This window comes from Saccostrea echinata, unplaced genomic scaffold (assembly GCF_033153115.1).
Source record: "Saccostrea echinata isolate AGI-Se365-2 ecotype Australia unplaced genomic scaffold, CSIRO_AGI_Sech_v1 ptg000009l, whole genome shotgun sequence".
NCBI lineage: Eukaryota > Metazoa > Mollusca > Bivalvia > Ostreida > Ostreidae > Saccostrea > Saccostrea echinata.
Genome location: NW_026889758.1, coordinates 33,761,970 through 33,781,763, shown reverse-complemented (window position 1 = coordinate 33,781,763; position 19,794 = coordinate 33,761,970). Strand labels below are relative to the sequence as shown.

The 19,794-nt window shown below is 33.6% G+C and overlaps 1 protein-coding gene across 4 annotated transcripts in view; it reads right to left on the bottom strand.

The window, feature by feature from the left end:
- LOC133182242 (insulin-like peptide receptor) overlaps positions 1-10,895 on the bottom strand; it is a 70,313-nt gene extending 59,418 nt beyond the window's left edge. For all 4 annotated transcript variants that reach the window (XM_061317004.1, XM_061317006.1, XM_061317005.1 and 1 more), the window contains exon 1: positions 10,709-10,895. In XM_061317004.1, coding sequence (XP_061172988.1) covers positions 10,709-10,832 — 124 coding nt within the window. In that variant the 5' untranslated portion in view covers positions 10,833-10,895. The remainder of the gene's footprint in view (positions 1-10,708) is intronic.
- Positions 10,896-19,794: the final 8,899 nt, after the last annotated feature.

The window sequence follows — 19,794 nt, the reverse complement described above, 5'->3', positions numbered from 1 at the left end:
ATATTCTCTGCCTACCACTCTTAAACAGATATGACCAATCCTAAATACTTGTGGTTAAAGGATCAGTTCAATCTTTTTATATCCCTTGGTTGCTTATCAGATACCCTGAGCCATGTCCTTATTCTAGGTCATTTACTCTGCAACATCTTTGTTTCTTCATTAAAGGCAACACAAAAACAAATTTCTTAAAATTCATTGCAACCTTGTACATGTATTTCTACTTGTCCAAGAAACTACGAAAAACAGAAAAAAAAGATGATTTTCACAATTAGAAAATATGGGGTATACATTATCCAACGTCAGTTTGAGATACAATTGACTCTCAATTAGAGCCTATCAAGTGATTGGTTGAATCTTGGCTTTTATGCCCTCCATTTGAAAAAAAAAATAAAATACTAACTAAAGGTCAGTATTGGAATGTTGCACCCTCATATATGATAAAAATCCGCCATTTTGAGTAGACTCCACTGGTTGTAAACAACTCCCATGTCCTGATGAAATATTATCTGGCATTATCTAAATTTAAATACCAGATCTTTTGTAAAAATGGTCCAGGTTAAGGTCACCTAACAGAAATAAATTCAGTCGAGTAGTTAGGCACAACAGAAAAATCAATTCATGCTTGTTTTGGATTGGAAGGCATGAGATTTTTTTTCCTCATTGCACGCTGCCGACACACTTTTTGACTCAGCCGATTTTTTTCCCTCTGTGTCTGGAAACTGTAACTCACCCAAAACAACTTTATTATCTCTCCAACTATCAAACATTTTTCAAAACAACCTACACAGTAAACACATAAAGGCATATATCTCATAACTAGTAACATAGCTCCGTCTTTATTACTTAAGGAAATATTTTCAATGTCTCAAAGGCAAATTGCCCGAATTACACTCAGAATGCCCAGAAAGTGCTTGATGGAGAATTAAAGATCTAAAACATAAATTTATACAGCTGGATGAGGGAGAGACAAATTCCTACACCCTATATCAGCTTACCTCCCCTGACAATGCTTAAAGCATGTATAGTCAAGATAATTTTCTGGGTTTTTTTTTGGTCATCTTCCTAAGGAGTAAGCTTCATGAGCAATTCTCGCAAAGATGTTGATATTTAAATTAAATTAGAACACTGATTCATAAAATTGTTAGGTCGTTTTAAAGATCTTAATCACGTTTAGCAATAAGAATTCAGAATTAAGTTTGAGTGCAAAGAGTAAAATTTGTTATTCCATCTGTCTTTACACTAGCTTGTTGTTTGCATTTTTTAACCTTGAAAAGTATTGAAAATCAATACAATTCCCATTTGAAAAAAACAGCTGGAATTCCAGAATCTGTCAATATGTCTGGGAACTAATACTCTAATGCTGGATGTTTAAAGCACAGAATCCAGTTTGCATGTTTTTGAATTAAAGAAATTTATGAACATAAATCAAAAGCCTGAAAGGCTTCAATGACGTCGAAGAAGAAAAACAATTTCAAAAGATCATTTTGAATTTGAAGATAGCAATAAGTCAAGTGAGTGACTCAGGAGAAATAATAAAAAAAATAGCTTTAAACAAAATATCACAATTACAGTCCGGGGCCTTATGTCATGGTCCGAATGGAGCAGGGTTCGAATTGACGAATCCGGGATGTTTCGCGCCGATTCTGTTTCGCACTGAGATGGTTCGCGCCAGGATGATTCGCGCCGATTTGGGCGCGAAACATCTCACGTTTTATTTTAAATCTTTCATCACATTTTCATCCGTTTTAAATTATTTATCAAATATGATATAAATATTTTGTGTGCTCAAATTCATGACTTAATAACATGCACTGCTATAGTTAACGGATCGTACCGTGCCCTTTTGCTCAGGGTGTCTGTTCAACAATTCAACAATGTTTCAATGAGGATTTAATTGTAATAAGTTGGAGATCAAAAGGTGAAAATTAAAGTTGATGTGTGGGTTGTCCAAGCCAGCAGTAATTACTTAATTAGATGGCGGTATTATAATTATCTACTTATACGTAATTAGTACGGTGTTGTAATAATTCATAATTATGCTATATATGTATACTTCAAACACAGACATAAATAATTTACTTATCTGCTTCAAATATAATCTTCTTATTAAATTTAAAAAAAAATGTTCCAAAAATATCTATATTTACATATAGTTAAAATCTAAACTCAGTAGCACATTTATGTACTTGGAGTGAAACATCGCGGGGCGAACCATCTCAGCGCGAAACAGAATTGGCGCGAAACATCGTGGGGCGAACCATGCATAGGTGCGAAACATCCCGTTACCGAATTGACCAGACACCGTCGAACATGTTTATGCTAAATTCTTTTCAGTCAGTTGAAGAACTATGAAGGATTTCATGAATTTATATAATATTTTTTCTAATTGCCAATGTCAAAGCGTTGTATTAGTGATTGCATCTAAACTACAACCAAGACTGTTCTGTTACAGTTACGATCGAGTTACGATCGGGCGTGGTATACGGTATACTGGGAAATGGAGGAAATAGAGAAATACAGTAATACTGGTCAATATCATCGGTTTTTAGGATAGAGTTGGTTAGACGATTGTATAAGTAAAGCTAAGATTTAGAAATTCAATCTTTTTAGTCTTGTAGTATTCGTGTTTATGTAATTTTGTAATTATTTTACCTCCTGTTGTGTTGTTTATGTTACACGGTTATCGTTCCGAAATGTTATTCATGTCATTCAACGCACCCTTTCTGTAGAAATTCATCCGCAACAACCATCACGTTTTTCTTGTGTGAGAATAAAACATAATATTGTTGTTTTGCAATAGAATTAATTGCAGATATAATTGATGCAATTTTATTTTCAAGCTATTATTCATTTTGAGCGTTTTCAAAGAAATTGGTTTATAGCTATTGCTATTTTCTATTGCGGATGCATCGACTGACACATTCGGTCGCGTACATATCCGGTCGCGATTTCAACTGGGTGCTTGCTAGATGACGTTCGAGCTCCAAGAGCTCGACGTCATAAAAAAGTCGGTCTTTATCAACAACAGTAAATCTAGGTACTATTCATTCAAGTGTCTCATGTATATATGAATATATGTACTAGCAAGAGAATTTCAGCAATTCTTGGCTCCATTCATGAAATTTTCAATTTGTTTAAGAATAACAAACATATACCTTTGGGTGTATACAAGTCTCCTGTTCTTGATTATGATTATGAGTGCATATAGTCATTCATAATATAAACTTATATTTATGTATGAATAATACCTTACATCTGATATACTTGATTACTGTATCAAATCAATTTTGTTCTGAAGCGTTTTTAACAGGTCTGGGCGGCCTCCGTTTTTGGAGGATAGCTAGATTCAATATGGCTGCCAAAATTTTTACCATATATGGAAACCGCATTGCATTGTGGGATAGTTTATCCTCCGATTTCAGAGGATAACACAGGTAATTTTCAAACACCTCGTGCCTCTCTTTAATCAAAAAGTGCAAGCACCAGAGTACATGTAAATGAAAGTTCAAACATTAAACTATCGATTGTATGTGGCGATTTGAGATTCTATGTCTAGATATTTTGCAATTTATTTTCAAAGTTGGCACTTTTAGCGCTCCATTATTACTCAATATTTCTTGTTATTTTGTTTCATTTTTTATGATTTTTCCCTATTTAGACAAATAAAAAAGGACTTTAATATTTCTTTCATGTTTTCTTTTAATTAAAAAAAGGAGAACAAAGGGAAATACAAAGAGAAACATATTTTAAGCGTATTTAAAACGCAGAATATACTCTGCCTTATAATTAAAGCAAATAAAACTATAAATGGATTGAATAAATAATTATGAAAATAAATAAATAATTTTAATAGCATTAATAAATAAAATAAATAATTTAACACGTTTACTAAGAAATTAACATATATTCATACAGCCATGTGTATACATAAACAAAATATTACAAAGTGATGTGCTTAATAATTATTAAATGAAAGAAATAATAAATGATTAAACTTCTTTTTTTTTCAAATTAGTTTATCAAAAGTTCTAAACTGCTTATCACATAATTACGGTACTGGAAAATCAGAGTGGGTTTAATTAACCGCAGTCACAGGCACTGCCAGGTAAGTGCAATATAATTTATGTTCCAAGCTGTATACGGAATAACTGATTGACGGCAATTACAAAAATATAGTTGTATTGATTTAATATCTGGAATTATCCATCATCATATTAAATTGTACCTTTTATTTGTTTTGATTTCGAATTCAGCGTACGGTTCATAAATGCAAGAGTTGCTGTTATTTGTTTGGTTAAGAGTTAACTGCCCTTTGTTTTGAAAATTCCGGTAGGTGGCAAGACCGCTATCCTCTGTTTTCAGAGGATAAAATCTATCCTCCAAAAACAGAGGCCGCCTAGACCTGTTTAAGGTTTCCTCAAATGCTAAAATGTCATGTAAAACACACTTAAAACGAAGTGCCAGGAATGGCGGATTTTGCTTAGTTATGTCTGTAATTCATTATACATGTACTTTGTTAGGGGTAACAATATATTTTACAGTCATGAGGAATCTAAATCACTTTACTGTAAGCTTCAATTCACTATGAGCATGTTTGAATAAAGGTGTTTTACTGTATAACAGGTTAACCATATACCATTGCCTCTAGATCGCTGCAAGAACAAAATAAATGAAAGATAACCATTGCCTCTAGATCATGGTTAGAACAAAATTACAAGACATAGTACATGTATAACCATTGAACCATAACCATTGCCTCTAGATCACGGTTAGAACAAAATTACATGTATAACCATGGAACCATAATCACTGCCTCTAGAAAGTGATGAGAACAAAATTGTATGTATATTCATGGAAGCATAACCATTGCCTCTAGATCATGGTTAGAACAAAATTACAAGTATAACCATGGAACCGTAACCATTGACTCTAGATAATGATAAGAACAAAATTATATGTATATTATTGACTCTAGATCATGGTTAGAACAAAATTACATGTATATCTATATATATATATGCAGTGTTTTCCCTAAAAACCGGCTAGTGGCCAAATTAATTGACCTCTTCAATTGTGATAACAGATTAACAAACAGATGGACAGACCAAGAACTATATGCCCCTGAATCTTCAGTTAAGGAGTCATAAAAAAATAAAGGGAAAATGCCAAATATTTTTCATGCTTAACTGATACGAGTTCAATCTAGTTTTCTTTTAAAGTATATGAATTTTTTAAAAGAAATTATTGATCTTTTTTCTTTTTTTTTTTTACAGTCCATGAATATTTTTTCACTTTGTTGTTAGAAGAGTAGAATGATAGAGGGGAGGGGGAGGCTGGGGGTAAACCTGTAACTTAATCTACAAACTGTCAAGTTTTAGCAGAGAAAGAGAAACAAATTCAAAATAAGAACAAAAATCAAATAATCACTGACTAATCAGTGATCTCTAACACTGCTAATCACATATTCATGTAAGCCCGCGTGGGGCAGTGGTTAGAGCATCTGCTCTAGAGTCACAGAGTAAGGAGTTGATCCTTACATCGCAGGTTCGAATCCCACTGCGGGACGTGGAGACCGGTCCTTCGGATGAGACCGAATAAACCGAGGTCCCGTGTCACAGTAGGTGCTGGCACGAGTGCCGAGCATAGATCAAAATTTGTAGCCCTCCATCAGCAAGTGGTGGCGTCTCCATATGAGTGAAAAATTCTTGAGAGGGACATTAACAACAAACAAACAAACATATTCATGTAAAGATTGGCTGAAGAGGAATTCCAAAGAGACTTTGGACTTTTACACAAATAAAACCAACCATTTCACACTTCTAATTTCATGAATCATGTTATTCTTTTGTTGACTATTCCATTTCAATCATGGGGAAGAGACAGTGAAACTCTTCAAACTGCAGGCAACATATGTTCCTGTTTGTAGTATGGCTGCAATAATTAGGATTTATTTACAGATACCATGAATATTTAATTTTTTTTTAATTTCAATTCATATGAATGAATTTATATTTTTATCATATATTGAGAATGCCAAAACCAATAGCGTTTTATAACTCTGTAACGTACTTGACAGTTTGAGTTGGTGGGATGTTGATGGAATATGTGTCTCCTAGGGGATAGAATATCTTTCTCAGAATCTCCATGCATCCTGTGGATGGTTCTCACTTAGCATCATCAGATTATGGAGAACTTTTTACTTTATATCTTATTTTTGAAAAGTAATACATGTGCATGGATTTTATATAGTATTTTATTTGGATATAAGGCACTTGGTGTAGTGGTAAAAAAAAAATGCTACACAAATTAATATATGATCATCATATATACTGCAGAAAAAAAAAAGACAGAAAAGAGGTTACTTAGTTTGTCACTTAACCTTTATAATGAGACTATATTTTTAAAGCTTTATTCTAACACTCGACATTTCTCTAGTTTTCCTTATAAAATTAAATTTGTTGCAAAGTTAATACCCACCCGCCCCGAAGACTGCAAGTTCTTAAGTTATTTTACATGATGACTTGTATAGAGGACAGTCTATGAGACATGTGTCTTCAGTTTATGTCTCTATTGTATTGTATAGTGGACAGTCTACGGGACATGTGGCTTCAGTTTATGTCTCTATTGTGTTGTATAGTCGATAAGCTACAGTACATTTGGCTTCAGTTTATGTCTCCATCGTATGGTATAGAGGACAGGCTACAGGACACGTGGCTTCAGTTTATGTATAGTGCATGTGGCTTCAGTTTATGTCTCTATCGTATTGTATAGTGGACAGGCTACAGGACATGTGGCTTCAGTTTATGTCTCTACTGTATTTAGTATAGTGGATAAGCTACAGGACAGGTGGCTTCAGTTTTTGTCTCTATTGTATTGTAGAGAGGACAGGCTACAGGACACATAGCTTACTTCAGTTTATATCTCTATTGTGTTGTATAGTGGACAGGCTACAGTACATATGGCTTCATTTTATGTCTCTATCGTATTGTATCTAGCTATAGAAGACAGGCTACAGGACACGTAGCTTAATTCAGTTGTGTTGTATAGTGGACAGTCTACAGGACATGTGGCTTCAGTTTATGTCTCTATCGTCCTGTATAGTGGATAGGCTAAAGGACATGTGGCTTCAGTTTATGTCTCTATCGTATTTTATAGTGGATAGGCTACATGACATGTGACCAGTTTATGTTTCTATTGTGTTATATAGTGGACAGGCTACAGGACATGTGGCTTTAGTTTATGTCACTATTGTATTGTATAGAGGACAGGCTACCGGACACATAGCTGGTTAATTCAGTTTATGTCTCTATTGTGTTGTATAGTGGACAGGCTACAGGACATGTAGTTTCAGTTTATGTCTCTATTGTATTGTGTAGAGGACAGGCTACAGGACATGCAGTTTCAGTTTATGTCTCTATTGTATTGTATAGTGGACAGGCTACAGCACATATTTCAGTTTATGTCGTTTAGTGGACAGGCTACAGGACACACAAATTCACTTTAATATGTCTCTATTATAAAATACTTCTTGTCTTCGGTCAGTGACCAAACAACAGTGTTCACCCAAGCAAGACACAAATCAACTTCTGTAAAGCATATGCATGAAAACAACCTACATCTTGTTTGTGTAATGTTTATAATTCAGAGAAATGCAAAGGGGGCATTAGAAGTCAATTTCAATGAGAATAAATATTTCTAGTTTCATTTCTGTATCATCAACAGTTTGTTTCTAAATGTCAGTTCTTTCAGACATCACTAAACTCCAGTATATTCATGTATTTGTGCAAAATTGTGTTAAACATGTTAAATAAAAGCTTGTGCTGAACCCATACACATAAATGAAAACATAATATTACACAATTGATATCAACTACAACTATTCATAAACTACAAAATAGTCTCTATAGACGTGTTTGACTGGGAAATGAAGACAAACACCATGCAGATATGAATTTTCTATTTCTTTTGTAAATTGTAAATGATGTACAGCTTGAATACCAATATCTTGAATACCATGGATGTGTAAAAGTGATTTGGAAGTCCCAACCACTCTTTCTTAAAGTACTTTACTCCTAATATCTTGAACTCTCAGATATCTCGAAATTTTTTGTCAATCCCACTGAGCTCGAGATAACAAGGTTTTACTGTAATTCTACATTACACTTTGTAGTACAATTCATGTGGATTTCAGCATTATTTTCTCCTAAACTGAACCTAAAATGTTTGCTTGTGTTTATTGTAAGTGTATTGCCTAGCAATGAGAAGTCAGTGTATGCTATACAACATATAATACCATACAAATGTACTGTAAAATTTTCATTTATAAACAAACAAAACTGACCAATAGTACAATGTTCTCAGACCCTCTTATATCTGCAGCTGGACTTGTCAGTTTCACAATGAGGACAACTGCCTCTACACAACACTGCATTTTTTTCCAGTGTATCTGACAACAGGGTTGGGGAGCCTCATACACAAACAAAGGAAATGATTCATAGACCAACAAAATGTCATTCCCTTTCACTGGTTCATGCATGATTCAATTCACAAGTGTCAATTTGTTAGGTGAAATCTTGTTACACAATAATGTCCTGATAGACAAAGTGCTAACACCATTTTATTAAACCAGACAAAACCAATAGACCAATGCCCTTTCTTCTTGCACTTTTGACTAAAGTACCGGTATATATCTTTATAAAAAAATTCATTAACTCATATGCCAATTTTTAAGTGAAAATTCACCATAGATGGAGACTGAAAATAATACTGACTCCTCAAGAAAGAGCTGTTGTTTTATCGATATACAGATTCAATTTCATAATAAAAAGTATTGATATAGATCTATATATTAACTTTTTTACTACAAATATTTCTTTCACATTAAAGAGACACATCATGCCTAATAGTCAACTGGTTTTATTGTATTTTTTGTTGTTGGTAGTGGGTTTTTTTTTTTTCAAATAAACTTAATTATGAAAATGAACAAAGGAAAACATATTTAAGAAACTGTGTTTATTTGACTGACAATAAACTAAAAGACCTAATAAAATGAAATAAAATTTCTAAGATGAGGAATATGGACTCATTGGACAATGAGAAATTAATGTATCAATACTCAAAGAATGTATCAGAATTATATCAAAACAATTTGATTCAATATTACATTACCTAAAATCTATTAATGACAACTCTACCTCTAAATTTGTGTTTATTTGCTGTTAAACTCATTTACATTAAATGAAAGTTGAAAGTTTAAAAAAAAAAAGAGAGAAAAGATTTCCCTAAAACAGCATGAGAGGGACAGAAGGTTCACAAGTATAGTAAAATAGTTAGGACAATTAAACTTTAAAATTGTTTTGCTTGCACTTGCTGACTCCATTTTTGGATCGAATGTGGTAATTTTATGGGGAGGGGGGAGTTTTTATTGGGTAATCACAGGGCTTTTGATAAGGTTACAATTTTTTTTTTTAACCTGCACAGTAGTACACTTATTTAACCTCATAAAATTAAAACTTTAAAATACACAACTAAATAAAGTTCTGATATCCAGAAATTTATACATCTAAAGAAAAAATTCATCTTGATAAATTGCTGGGAAAAAATGGTTCAGGTGCAATTTAAGTTATAGGCAATTTAAAACAAACAATATTTTATTTTAGGTCTTACTGTGTAATCAATTCACACAGTTGATGCAATTAATTCAGTCATTTGACTTTGGGCTTTTCTGATGACAAAATAAGGACTTAATTATAGCTATAAGCAGGTATTAATGTTTGCTAGAAAAATATGTTTTAAACTTTTTACCATACATGTAAGAAGATCAAAAAAGTAACATTGTATATTGCATGTAGTGAAAAGATTTCCGTTATTGTAAACATACAACCAAACCAATTTTTTTGCTATAATAATAATAATTTGTGAACTCTTAATAGTCACATGGATGATGAGTATGACATTATGTACAATAGAATAATTATATATAACATATTCAAATGGAGTTTTAAACATTGATACAAGAAATATTGCCATTTTCTGAAAGAACATGGTGGAATGTGCCAGTAGGAAAAAAAAGTGCATTGCATTAAATCATCAAAATCAATACTTTCTGAAGACAGACTACACAATTAATTCTTTGTCTCCATCTGCAACTTACTACATGATGATTAAAAATACCTCCATTGCAAATATCATTCAATGGACCTCGCAAAGCAACAAATCAGTTATTGCCAATTTAACAATACACTGATGTGGATGCAATTGATCACTTCATTCTGCTAAACATATGTAAACCACAATACAAAACACTTCTCAAGATTCATTGTGGATAACAATAAAATGAATGCAGAGGTGGATCAAATTTAAAAAAAACAAAATCATCCAATTGGTTATGCAGATGTAGATACAATTCCAAAAAATCATAACTGTCAGTCAAGATATAATTTACCAACCTACAGTCAAAACACCTGTCAATTTTAAAAGCAAATGTCCTCAATCCACTCATTTGTCAGTATGCTGGGGGACTGGAAGCACTCCAATCAAAAGCCACATATTCTCTTTAGTCCCAAGACCAGCTACAATGGTTGTGCAAGTGGGAGTGAAATAATTATAATTTTGGTTTCAAGGCTCTAATATGATAAAATTCATGATTTATCTAATGCATTCCACCTCTGCATTCAACGCACATTTTTGTGTAGGACTAGAAACTCACCTTTGCCATTTGGGTTGGGGTACTTGGTGGTTTTCTTGTCCATAGCATATCTTGCCCCCACCATGCACTGACACAGGATGACCAACAACAAGAAACATGCTGTTTGCTGAAGTAGTTTTACCATATTAAATTCTAGCTCATATCAAAATAGTGTCACATGTGCTGAGAGAGAGAGGAAATATAAATATGCAGGTTTGCAAGGTATTTGTTGTATGCTAATTAAAGAACTATGTATATATTATATAAATATTGTTAATATATCAGTTATTTCAAGTATGTGAAGAAACACGTGTGGGCAAAACAACAAAGGGTCTGGGAAAGTTATCAAAACGAGACCCTTGTCGCGGTGCGTAGCAAACTATAAAAATCCCCAGGCTGGTCATAAACAAACATCGACCATATAAGCTTTACGTTAATTCGTTTGAGGAAGGAAGGGTTATTTCCGATCTTAAAAACTATACAAAATCACATTTTCAATCACAACAAATCACATGTACTAAAATTGATCACAAGAATCTATCGTAAATCCACCGTTGTTTGTTCACATTTAGAAGAACTTAGCCTTGAACTCTCGCCGTATTGTTTAGGCTGTCGAATGAGTAGCAAATCCAATGAAAAAGCCATATCGATTACGTTGTTTCTTTAATTCATCCATGACAATCACATCTGTATAAGTTTAAGTTCCATAATACCATATTCTGATGCACCAAAAGTCCACAATAACCTTAAAATCAATTAAAAACCATAGGTAATACACAGTCTATTACATGCTATAACATTTCTCTAGAAGTAAACAAGCCCGTAAAATGATTGGTCGATTATTGTTCTAAAGCTACCACGTTCAGTTAATCCACGGTTTCGTATCATGCTGTCAAGGTCATATAGTAAGGAAGTCATTTCCCCCGTTTAATAAATCGATCGTAAACTAAAAATTAATTCAAACTCACAAGATTATGTTAGAAAAGGAATTGTCGGACACTCCCCAACAGCCCTGATCTGCAGCCTTCATAAAATTTAGCACAGGTCACAAAATGTTGTGCAATCATGTACGTAGACCGTGTTTGACTATACAAGGCATGGTTATATTTTCCCTTCCCTTTTCTTCAAGCGGTCGCAGTAAAACTGATTTATCTTCATTTATTAATTACTTTTATAAATTTATATAACCTAATTGTGTATAAATCTTTTGAATTAAAAACATACAGCTCACTCTTGCTAAATACAGTATGTGATCACCCCCCCCCCCTTTTTATCCAAATATGAAAATCTTAGAAGTTCACAACTATGAAGAATTATTGTTTGATTTTTATCAAACACCATATATAGTCATAAGTCAGATTATATTTTCCTCATTTTTTGTTAGGATAAAATATGGCATTTTTTCTCCTCCACTGTCCGAAATATACATAGTTGTACATGCGTAGGGTTTCAAGACTGAGTAATCAGTTAATTTCAGACGAATACTTTCTGAGAATTTTAGATACAATTTATTTAATTAGGATATCAAATATTTCTCTACTACCAGTTTTCGAAACATAGAGATTGTATTTGTATTTAAAAAAAAAAAAAGAAAAAAAAATTGCCACAAAGCCTATATTTACCTTCATTTTGTTACTTTCACTTCAAACATATAGTGTTTTTCTTTTGATAATACTGACTTAGTCAGTATCTTACTATGTATTAAAAAAGTACATTGATCAGTGGCGGATCCAGGAATTTCGTAACGGGGGGTGCAGTAGAAGGCGGGGAGGGGGGGGGGGTCTGGGGGCTGCATTGAAGCCCCCAGTGGGTCTAGGGCAAAGCTCTGATGGGGGTCCGGAAACGAAGCCCACGGAAGCTGACAAATTCTTACAAATAAGAGATGTCTTTTCCTTGATTTTAGGATAATGGACATATTCATAAGTTCTACATACATAAAATTCAAACGGGGGGGGGGGGGGGGGGGCACGCCCGGCCGGCCCTGGATCCGCCTTTGTTGACGAATACTACAGCATTTATTTGGATGTAATGACTTGTTTTTTTGAAAGATTAATCTTTTGATGAAATCTTATCATGTTTTCAAGTGCATTATAACAATCATCATTCATTTGAATTACATGCACGGAGTATACAAGAATGATATGGTCAATGACTAAAATATAAAACCATAACGCTACAGATCTGCAGCTAGGTTTGGAGAAACACTTTGAACCATTAAAGGTTTAGAAAACTTGTTCTCTACGAATTCCTCCTTGTAATCTGCCACTATGATAGAATCTGTATTACGGAAAGTCATTGAATCTTTGCACAGAATCTCATCAGAGGGCAATATCATTACATATAATCGTCTTATATTTATAATTTATCTAGTAAAATCTAGTAAAATCCAACTAAATAAGAAGAAATAATCAATGATATACAGTTTCATGCTTGTCGCTATTTAGTTTCCAAACAGAGTAAAAGTAACTAGAAGGAACAGACAGGGTACCAATAGTGTTTGGATGCAAGCTTCGCACAATATCTTGACAGAAGACAATGTATGTTTACTGCATGACACGCTGAATTCACATAAAATAGATAAACATAGATTAACTGTTCATAAAGTAGGTTTTTCGATAGTAAACTACAGTTTACGAACCGTAAACTATAGTTAACGATTCATGAACTGTAGTTTTCATCCTTAAAACTATATTCAACGGTTGTAAGTTATAGTTTACGAATACTAATCTAAGTTTATCTGTCTTTAAAAAACGTGACCAATAGATTTTGTTAATAAACATTTGTAAGCTATAATTTACATTCATTAACCGAAGTTAAGAGTTGTTAATCATAGTGTCACAAATTGCATCCTCACAATGTCAAGGTTTTGTGATTTCGGAACACAAACCCTAGGGTTTGTGTGGAGTTCCGAAATCACAAAACCTTGACATTGTGAGAATGCACAAATCGTAAAAATACATTTATCAGATAAACCTAATTTTTACATTTATTAATTATAAATTTCTTCGTAAATAATAATTATTTGTCATTTCAGGCCCGTAGAACGCAGGGGGTGGGATGGGGGGGCACTTTTTGCTGAGTATACTATTTTACTATAGTAAATTTTCCTTTAGATGCTCCCCCCCCCCCCCCCCCGCTTTTTTGATTGTTTAAGGTCGTCGATCACTGGCAAATTTCAGGATTCAGACAGGAAATTACCTTTTTTTTGCTTGTCAGCTTTTTTGGGGAAGTTCTCCCCCCCCTTTTGAATCCGTTGCTACGGGCCTGCATTTATACTCATAAACTATATTTAAAAGAGGTAAACTATAATTAAAGATTGAAAACAGTAGTTTGGAGAGATGCTACACTATGATTCAGATATGACAATCATAGTTTATCGTTATTAACTATTATTCATACTCGTTAACTAAAGTTAAGAGTTGTTAAATAAAGATTGAGATCTAAACACCTGTTAACTGTTATTAACGATATAGTTTTCAATTCAAAATCTAGCGGAACAATTCACGAAAGGTAATATGCAATTCAGTCATTGCCGTAAGTTCTATATATATATAGAGAGAGAGAGGGGTGGGGGGGGGGTACAAATCCTGCATCGTATAAGCAGAATTATTTTCTCTTCTTAATAATCTTAAGGACCCTCTCTACACTAAACAAAAATGTTTTTTGGACATTGAGAAAATTATATTGTATAAAGGTGTAAATATTGAGCTTATTTATATCGTTTTCAACATCGGGTGCCTGGCTTTTACCCCCAGGAAAAATGTTCAAAGTCAACAAAGTTTTGATGAACAGAAATCACTGTTGTTTACCTAAGTGGGGAAAAAGCATGCAGATGAGGTGTTCAATTAATTTATTTTGGCCTAACAAAATGTTCAGAATGTTCGAATTCATTAGAAATTGATTGAAAAACTGTAGATTTCGACTTATTTTATTTTAGATATAAGGGCAGATTACTCTAACTTCATAAAAATACCACAGAATTAGAACTCTTTAGTGTGCAGTGTATAGAGGGTTCTTAAATAAGTCAAGCCTTCAGCGACTCGAATGTTCAATCATCTTTGCTGATCTACGACACAAAAGGCTGGAAGGATGAGAGGATAAATTGTCGGTGATTTACTTCACTTCTTATGAAGAAAAAATAGATTACAACATGCCCGCCTTTTTTCTAATAAATAAATAAATTTTAATCAACAATTGTCCTGTTATTTTTCCCTTTCCTATTAGATTGATAGAAAATTTTACTTTCAACAAGTAATATATTTTCATCAACCAATGAAAATAATCGTTGCATAGCAAAATCTTAACATTCTATAACTAGAGGGACAGACAGACGGACGGACAGACAGCTAGACAGACGGACGGACAGACTCAGAGGAAACCTATAGTCCCCTCCGGTTTCACCGGTAAGGGACTAATAATGACTAGTCTATATAGTTTAGAGATGAAACCCATAGTGTTTAGATCGTGAAACCATATTTATAAGATAAACTATGTTTTGCAATAACAGATGATTGTGTTTGTTTTTAGTATTAAGAATAGTTTACTAGTGAAACACAGAATAAGGCTTTAACTATGGTTTAGAGATGTGAAATATAGATTAACGTCATTAACTATAGTTTAAGGTTAGCTAAATTTTGTGAATTTCGCGTGATCATTTATTTTTATTTATGAGTTTTTAAATTTTTTTTTTAAATTATTTTTCCCTTCAGAAATAAAAGAAAGAAAAATGCCAAGGTCAAAATAACAAAGGAGAATTACCCAGATGTTCTAATTAACATGATAATTATATCAACGTTAAAAAAAATGGGGGGGGGGGTATAGGGTTCCACCAGATAAACCAATGACGGAATATCAATGTTAAATCTGAAACTTTACCCCTTAAAAAAACATGAGGTGAACTAGATAAATGAAGTAAAATGTCAAAAGCAAAGTCAGTAACTTTTTTTTAGCATTAATTAAACATATCATTATATTGCTTGCACCTCAACAGATATTGAGTATATATAGTGTAGGAAAACAGAAGGGTGGGCAAAGTTAAGGTCACATGTACAATCATATTGCTTCTAATACATAACATGATACAGGCCTGTAGAACCCACCCCTTTTTCTGGTCACAATTATTTTGAAAAGTTGCCCCCCCCCTTTTGGGCAGTTTTTGTTTGTTTGTTTGTTTGTGTTTGTTTTTGAATGTTTGTTTGTTTTGTTTAGTTTTTGTTTATTGTTTTTTGTTTCTGTTTTTTTTTTTTTTTTTTTTTTTTTGCTTGTCAGATATTTTTCGGAGCCCCCCCCCCCCCCCACTTTTGAAACCGTTCCTATGGGCCTGTGATAAGGGATACAATAAACAGAAATAACGAAGGGAAAGATGGACAGATGAACAAAGAAAGTGACACTTTAATATTGCCCTTTACAATAATAATAATATTTTCACCTCATTAAGTTTTACCCTTTCCCTCTTTCTTGTGATAAAAAAATAATTTGTATATGAATGCCACCATCCACACGTTTATTACCAAATACCCCCAAATTAAGCCCCCAAAATAACTGACTTTTGAATAATATTATCATGTCCTTTCTCTATAGATTGTGGTCGACTTACGAGAAAAAAAAATTCGACGTGGTTTTAAAATTCAAGGAACAACTTTCTAACCGTGTATTTGATCACGACATTCCATGGATTACAGGTAGCCTTGACAGGGAACGTGGATCAATATTTCACCCGAGATAATCCCGCCATAGTGAATAGCAATGTGTGAGAGGACTGGTCATAAGTGGGATTAAATAGTTAAAGAGAGATTTTTCCCTTCATAAATGGATTTCAAAATATTTATATCTTAAATTATTGTTCAATAGGTAATGGCAGTTTATGTTTCGTATCAACATATTTTTGGGCGATATAGAAATAACAAGGTGTTAAAAATCAACACGTCTGGTAACAATACCCGAAATAACATTTCGTAATCTCCTTTTTTTTCTTATTAAATAAACTAAATGACAAAACTCCATTACAACCTACAGATGCATCAGGTGTGTTTCAATACATTCAGAGAGATATATACATAGAAAAGTAATGCCTAGAATGTGTCTGCTCTGACAATCCTTGGACATAGTTTCAACATTTGGTTCTTGCCATTCATGAATAGTAATTTAATGTATAAATTTTTCGAACCATTGTCGCCAAGTAAACATAACATGTATACTGTACATATTGCTAAATAAGAAATAGCCTGGACATAGCAATAGCTGATGACACACACATATATACATATACTGTTCAAGTAGGTGAGAACACTATGCACACAAAGCAAGATCGCAATACCAGTAAATATGTTTACAACGGTAACTAGCTAAAAATTATACTGTATTTTGTTTATTCATTTATTGTCTTACAGTTTCATCCTGACAAACGGTCCTTATTAAAATCTATTATATGGTTGAATAATTACTAGCTCTCTGATTGGCTGAGATCCAATATCACACTTAAGTAATGTTCACTTGTACGAGACTTTCCAGGTAAACATAACATTTTCTTTTCTACATTGGACCAAAAACACCGAAATTGATACAATTAGATTAGGTAGTTATGGTCTTCCGATCCCCCCCCCCCCAAACATTGGACCACATTTCTTAAATGATAATTATCTTTCAGTGTCATGTTTGTGATATAATCCATACCATCAATTCGAAGAATACCTAAATTATATATATATATATATATATATATATATATATATATATATATATATCTACAAATGTAGCTTTTATATATATAGAGTGGGTAGAACTTTTTATGAAATGTTTGTTTTAGGCACTTTTTCGAATTGAATTTAAGTCAATGCAATGAGTAAGCAACCCTCGGGCGAGGTAAATACTGTATTTTGAAGGTTGCTTAATCATCGTCGTCTAAAAAGATTGATTGATTGTATGTTGTTTTACGTCCCATTCGAGAATTTTTCACTCATATAGAGACGTCACCATATACCGGTGAAGGGCTTCAAATTTTGCCCTTTACTCGGCACTCAGGGCCATTGAGCATTGAGGGATCTTTATCGTGCCAACGCCTGCCGTGACACGGGGCCTCGGTTTTTAAGGTCTCATCCGAAGGACCCGCAACTTTAACTTCAAAGTGCCGAGCGCATGGCGAAGGAACAGTTGCTACCCATTTTTATCGACTTATGTCAGTCGTGGCCGAGATTCGAACTCACGACCTCCCGATCACGAAGCGAGCGCTCTACTGACTGAGCTACCGTGAACGGTCGTCTAAAAAGAAAGCAATGTACATGTAATTGTACGTGCAAGATATAAAGTTGACCGCCCAAGCGAAGTGTCTTTTATACTCACTTTTAGTCATGACGTCATGTGCAGAAAAATCAATACTCGACCTATATGAGCCTCGACTTGCGGGGGGGGGGGGGGGGGGGGGACAAGGAGAGTTCCTAAAAAATAATTTATTACATATACTGCTACTCTTAATTTATTTTATCAATGAGAGGTCCATATGTCCATAAATTTTTTGGTAAAGATTTTTTTTTGAAATATTCACTTCAATAATTTGACAAAAGTTAAAAATATTTGTAAATTAACTTTGATTTGTGAAAGGACAAGGCAAGGTAATGGCCGAATTTGGCCCCTTGTCTGATTTGAAAAGGAAAACACAGTCAAAATGGTGATTCTTTTAAGTTAAGAACTTTAAACGTTGCTTGTTTTAAAACCAGCATTAATTTTTATTCAAAGCGTACACGGACGCCACAAGAGGGTGCCTAAGTAGGACATTTTACAGAATTTCCTCAATTCTGATGGAATTTCGTCAAATTTGAGATACTTTTCACTTCGCTTAACATATAGCACAAACTTGCCTATCTGTGATATTTATACACAAGATGCATCTGATGCTAGTACATGAAATACATGTATATAAATTTAGTTGATAGGCAAGCTTGTGCTCTGTGTTTTCTGAACAACGAAATGTGTTTAAAAATGATGAAAATTTGCATAAAAATTAGAACATCACATATTTTGTGACCTTCCTGTGACCTTTGTGTATCCATAAATCAAAATCAATACTTATCTATGTAAAAGGGATGACAACGGATTTTTAAAGATGAACTACATGTAAAATTGTGTTGTTCTTGTAAATACCCTAAACCAGGGGCCAAAAAAGGGTCTTAGCCTATCTTGCCCTTGCATAAATCTTTCTTATTTGTTAGTTGCATAAATTCGGCTCCAGGCATGTGATCGGCAATGGCACATTAATTAGCAGTAAATACTTGAAATTGATCCATTTATATTTCCTTTCATCATCTGGTACATGTATTACATGTACCAATATCCAGGTTGCACAATTGGTACTTTTTCAAAGCCACATGCACAGAACTCAGTATTTTTTACTCAGACTTTTTCAACTTGCGTAGGAAAAATGTAGACGAGGAAGATGATGAACGTTGTTTTTGAGAAGGAGCGACCACTTTTTTCTTCTATACTTGCTTGACAAAAAAATCTGAGCTCACGTTTTATGATAGGCGTTTCCTGCTTCCCCTTCTCCGGAACTTTTGTCTGTCAAATTTTTTTTTGTCTTCATCCATGCCGAAGCAGTGCAGGTACTTCAAAAGAACGATATATTTCTTATTTTTCCTACTTAGATAAGTGATAATTTTAGAAATGAAGACATAAAAGAAAGAAAGAAAAAGCATTAAGGTACAATGACCCTTTGATACTTACTAGTATTCCTTATAAAATTGTCAGTTAAAAGACCATTTCTGTTAAATTCTGCTCTGCAAGGTTTTTAGAAAATATATGTAATTACAAACTAGAGGTACTGTGAGCACTGAGCTTACAAAATGATAACCCCCTACCCGCTCCCATATGAGTATAATGGCAAAGTCCATGTTTTGCTATGGGAATGCCTAGATATCAAAAACTGAAATAGGAGGTGCACAATGACACAATGTAACAAGCATTCTGAGAGTATTGCATTAGCAATACTAGTCCCCTACCGGCAAGTGTAATCTGGTTCCCGTGAAACAATTGAAAATGCCATAATTCAGTCAAAAATCAATGAAGCGGAACGAAATGCAAACTTGATCTATAACTCATCGAGGTTAAGTAACATA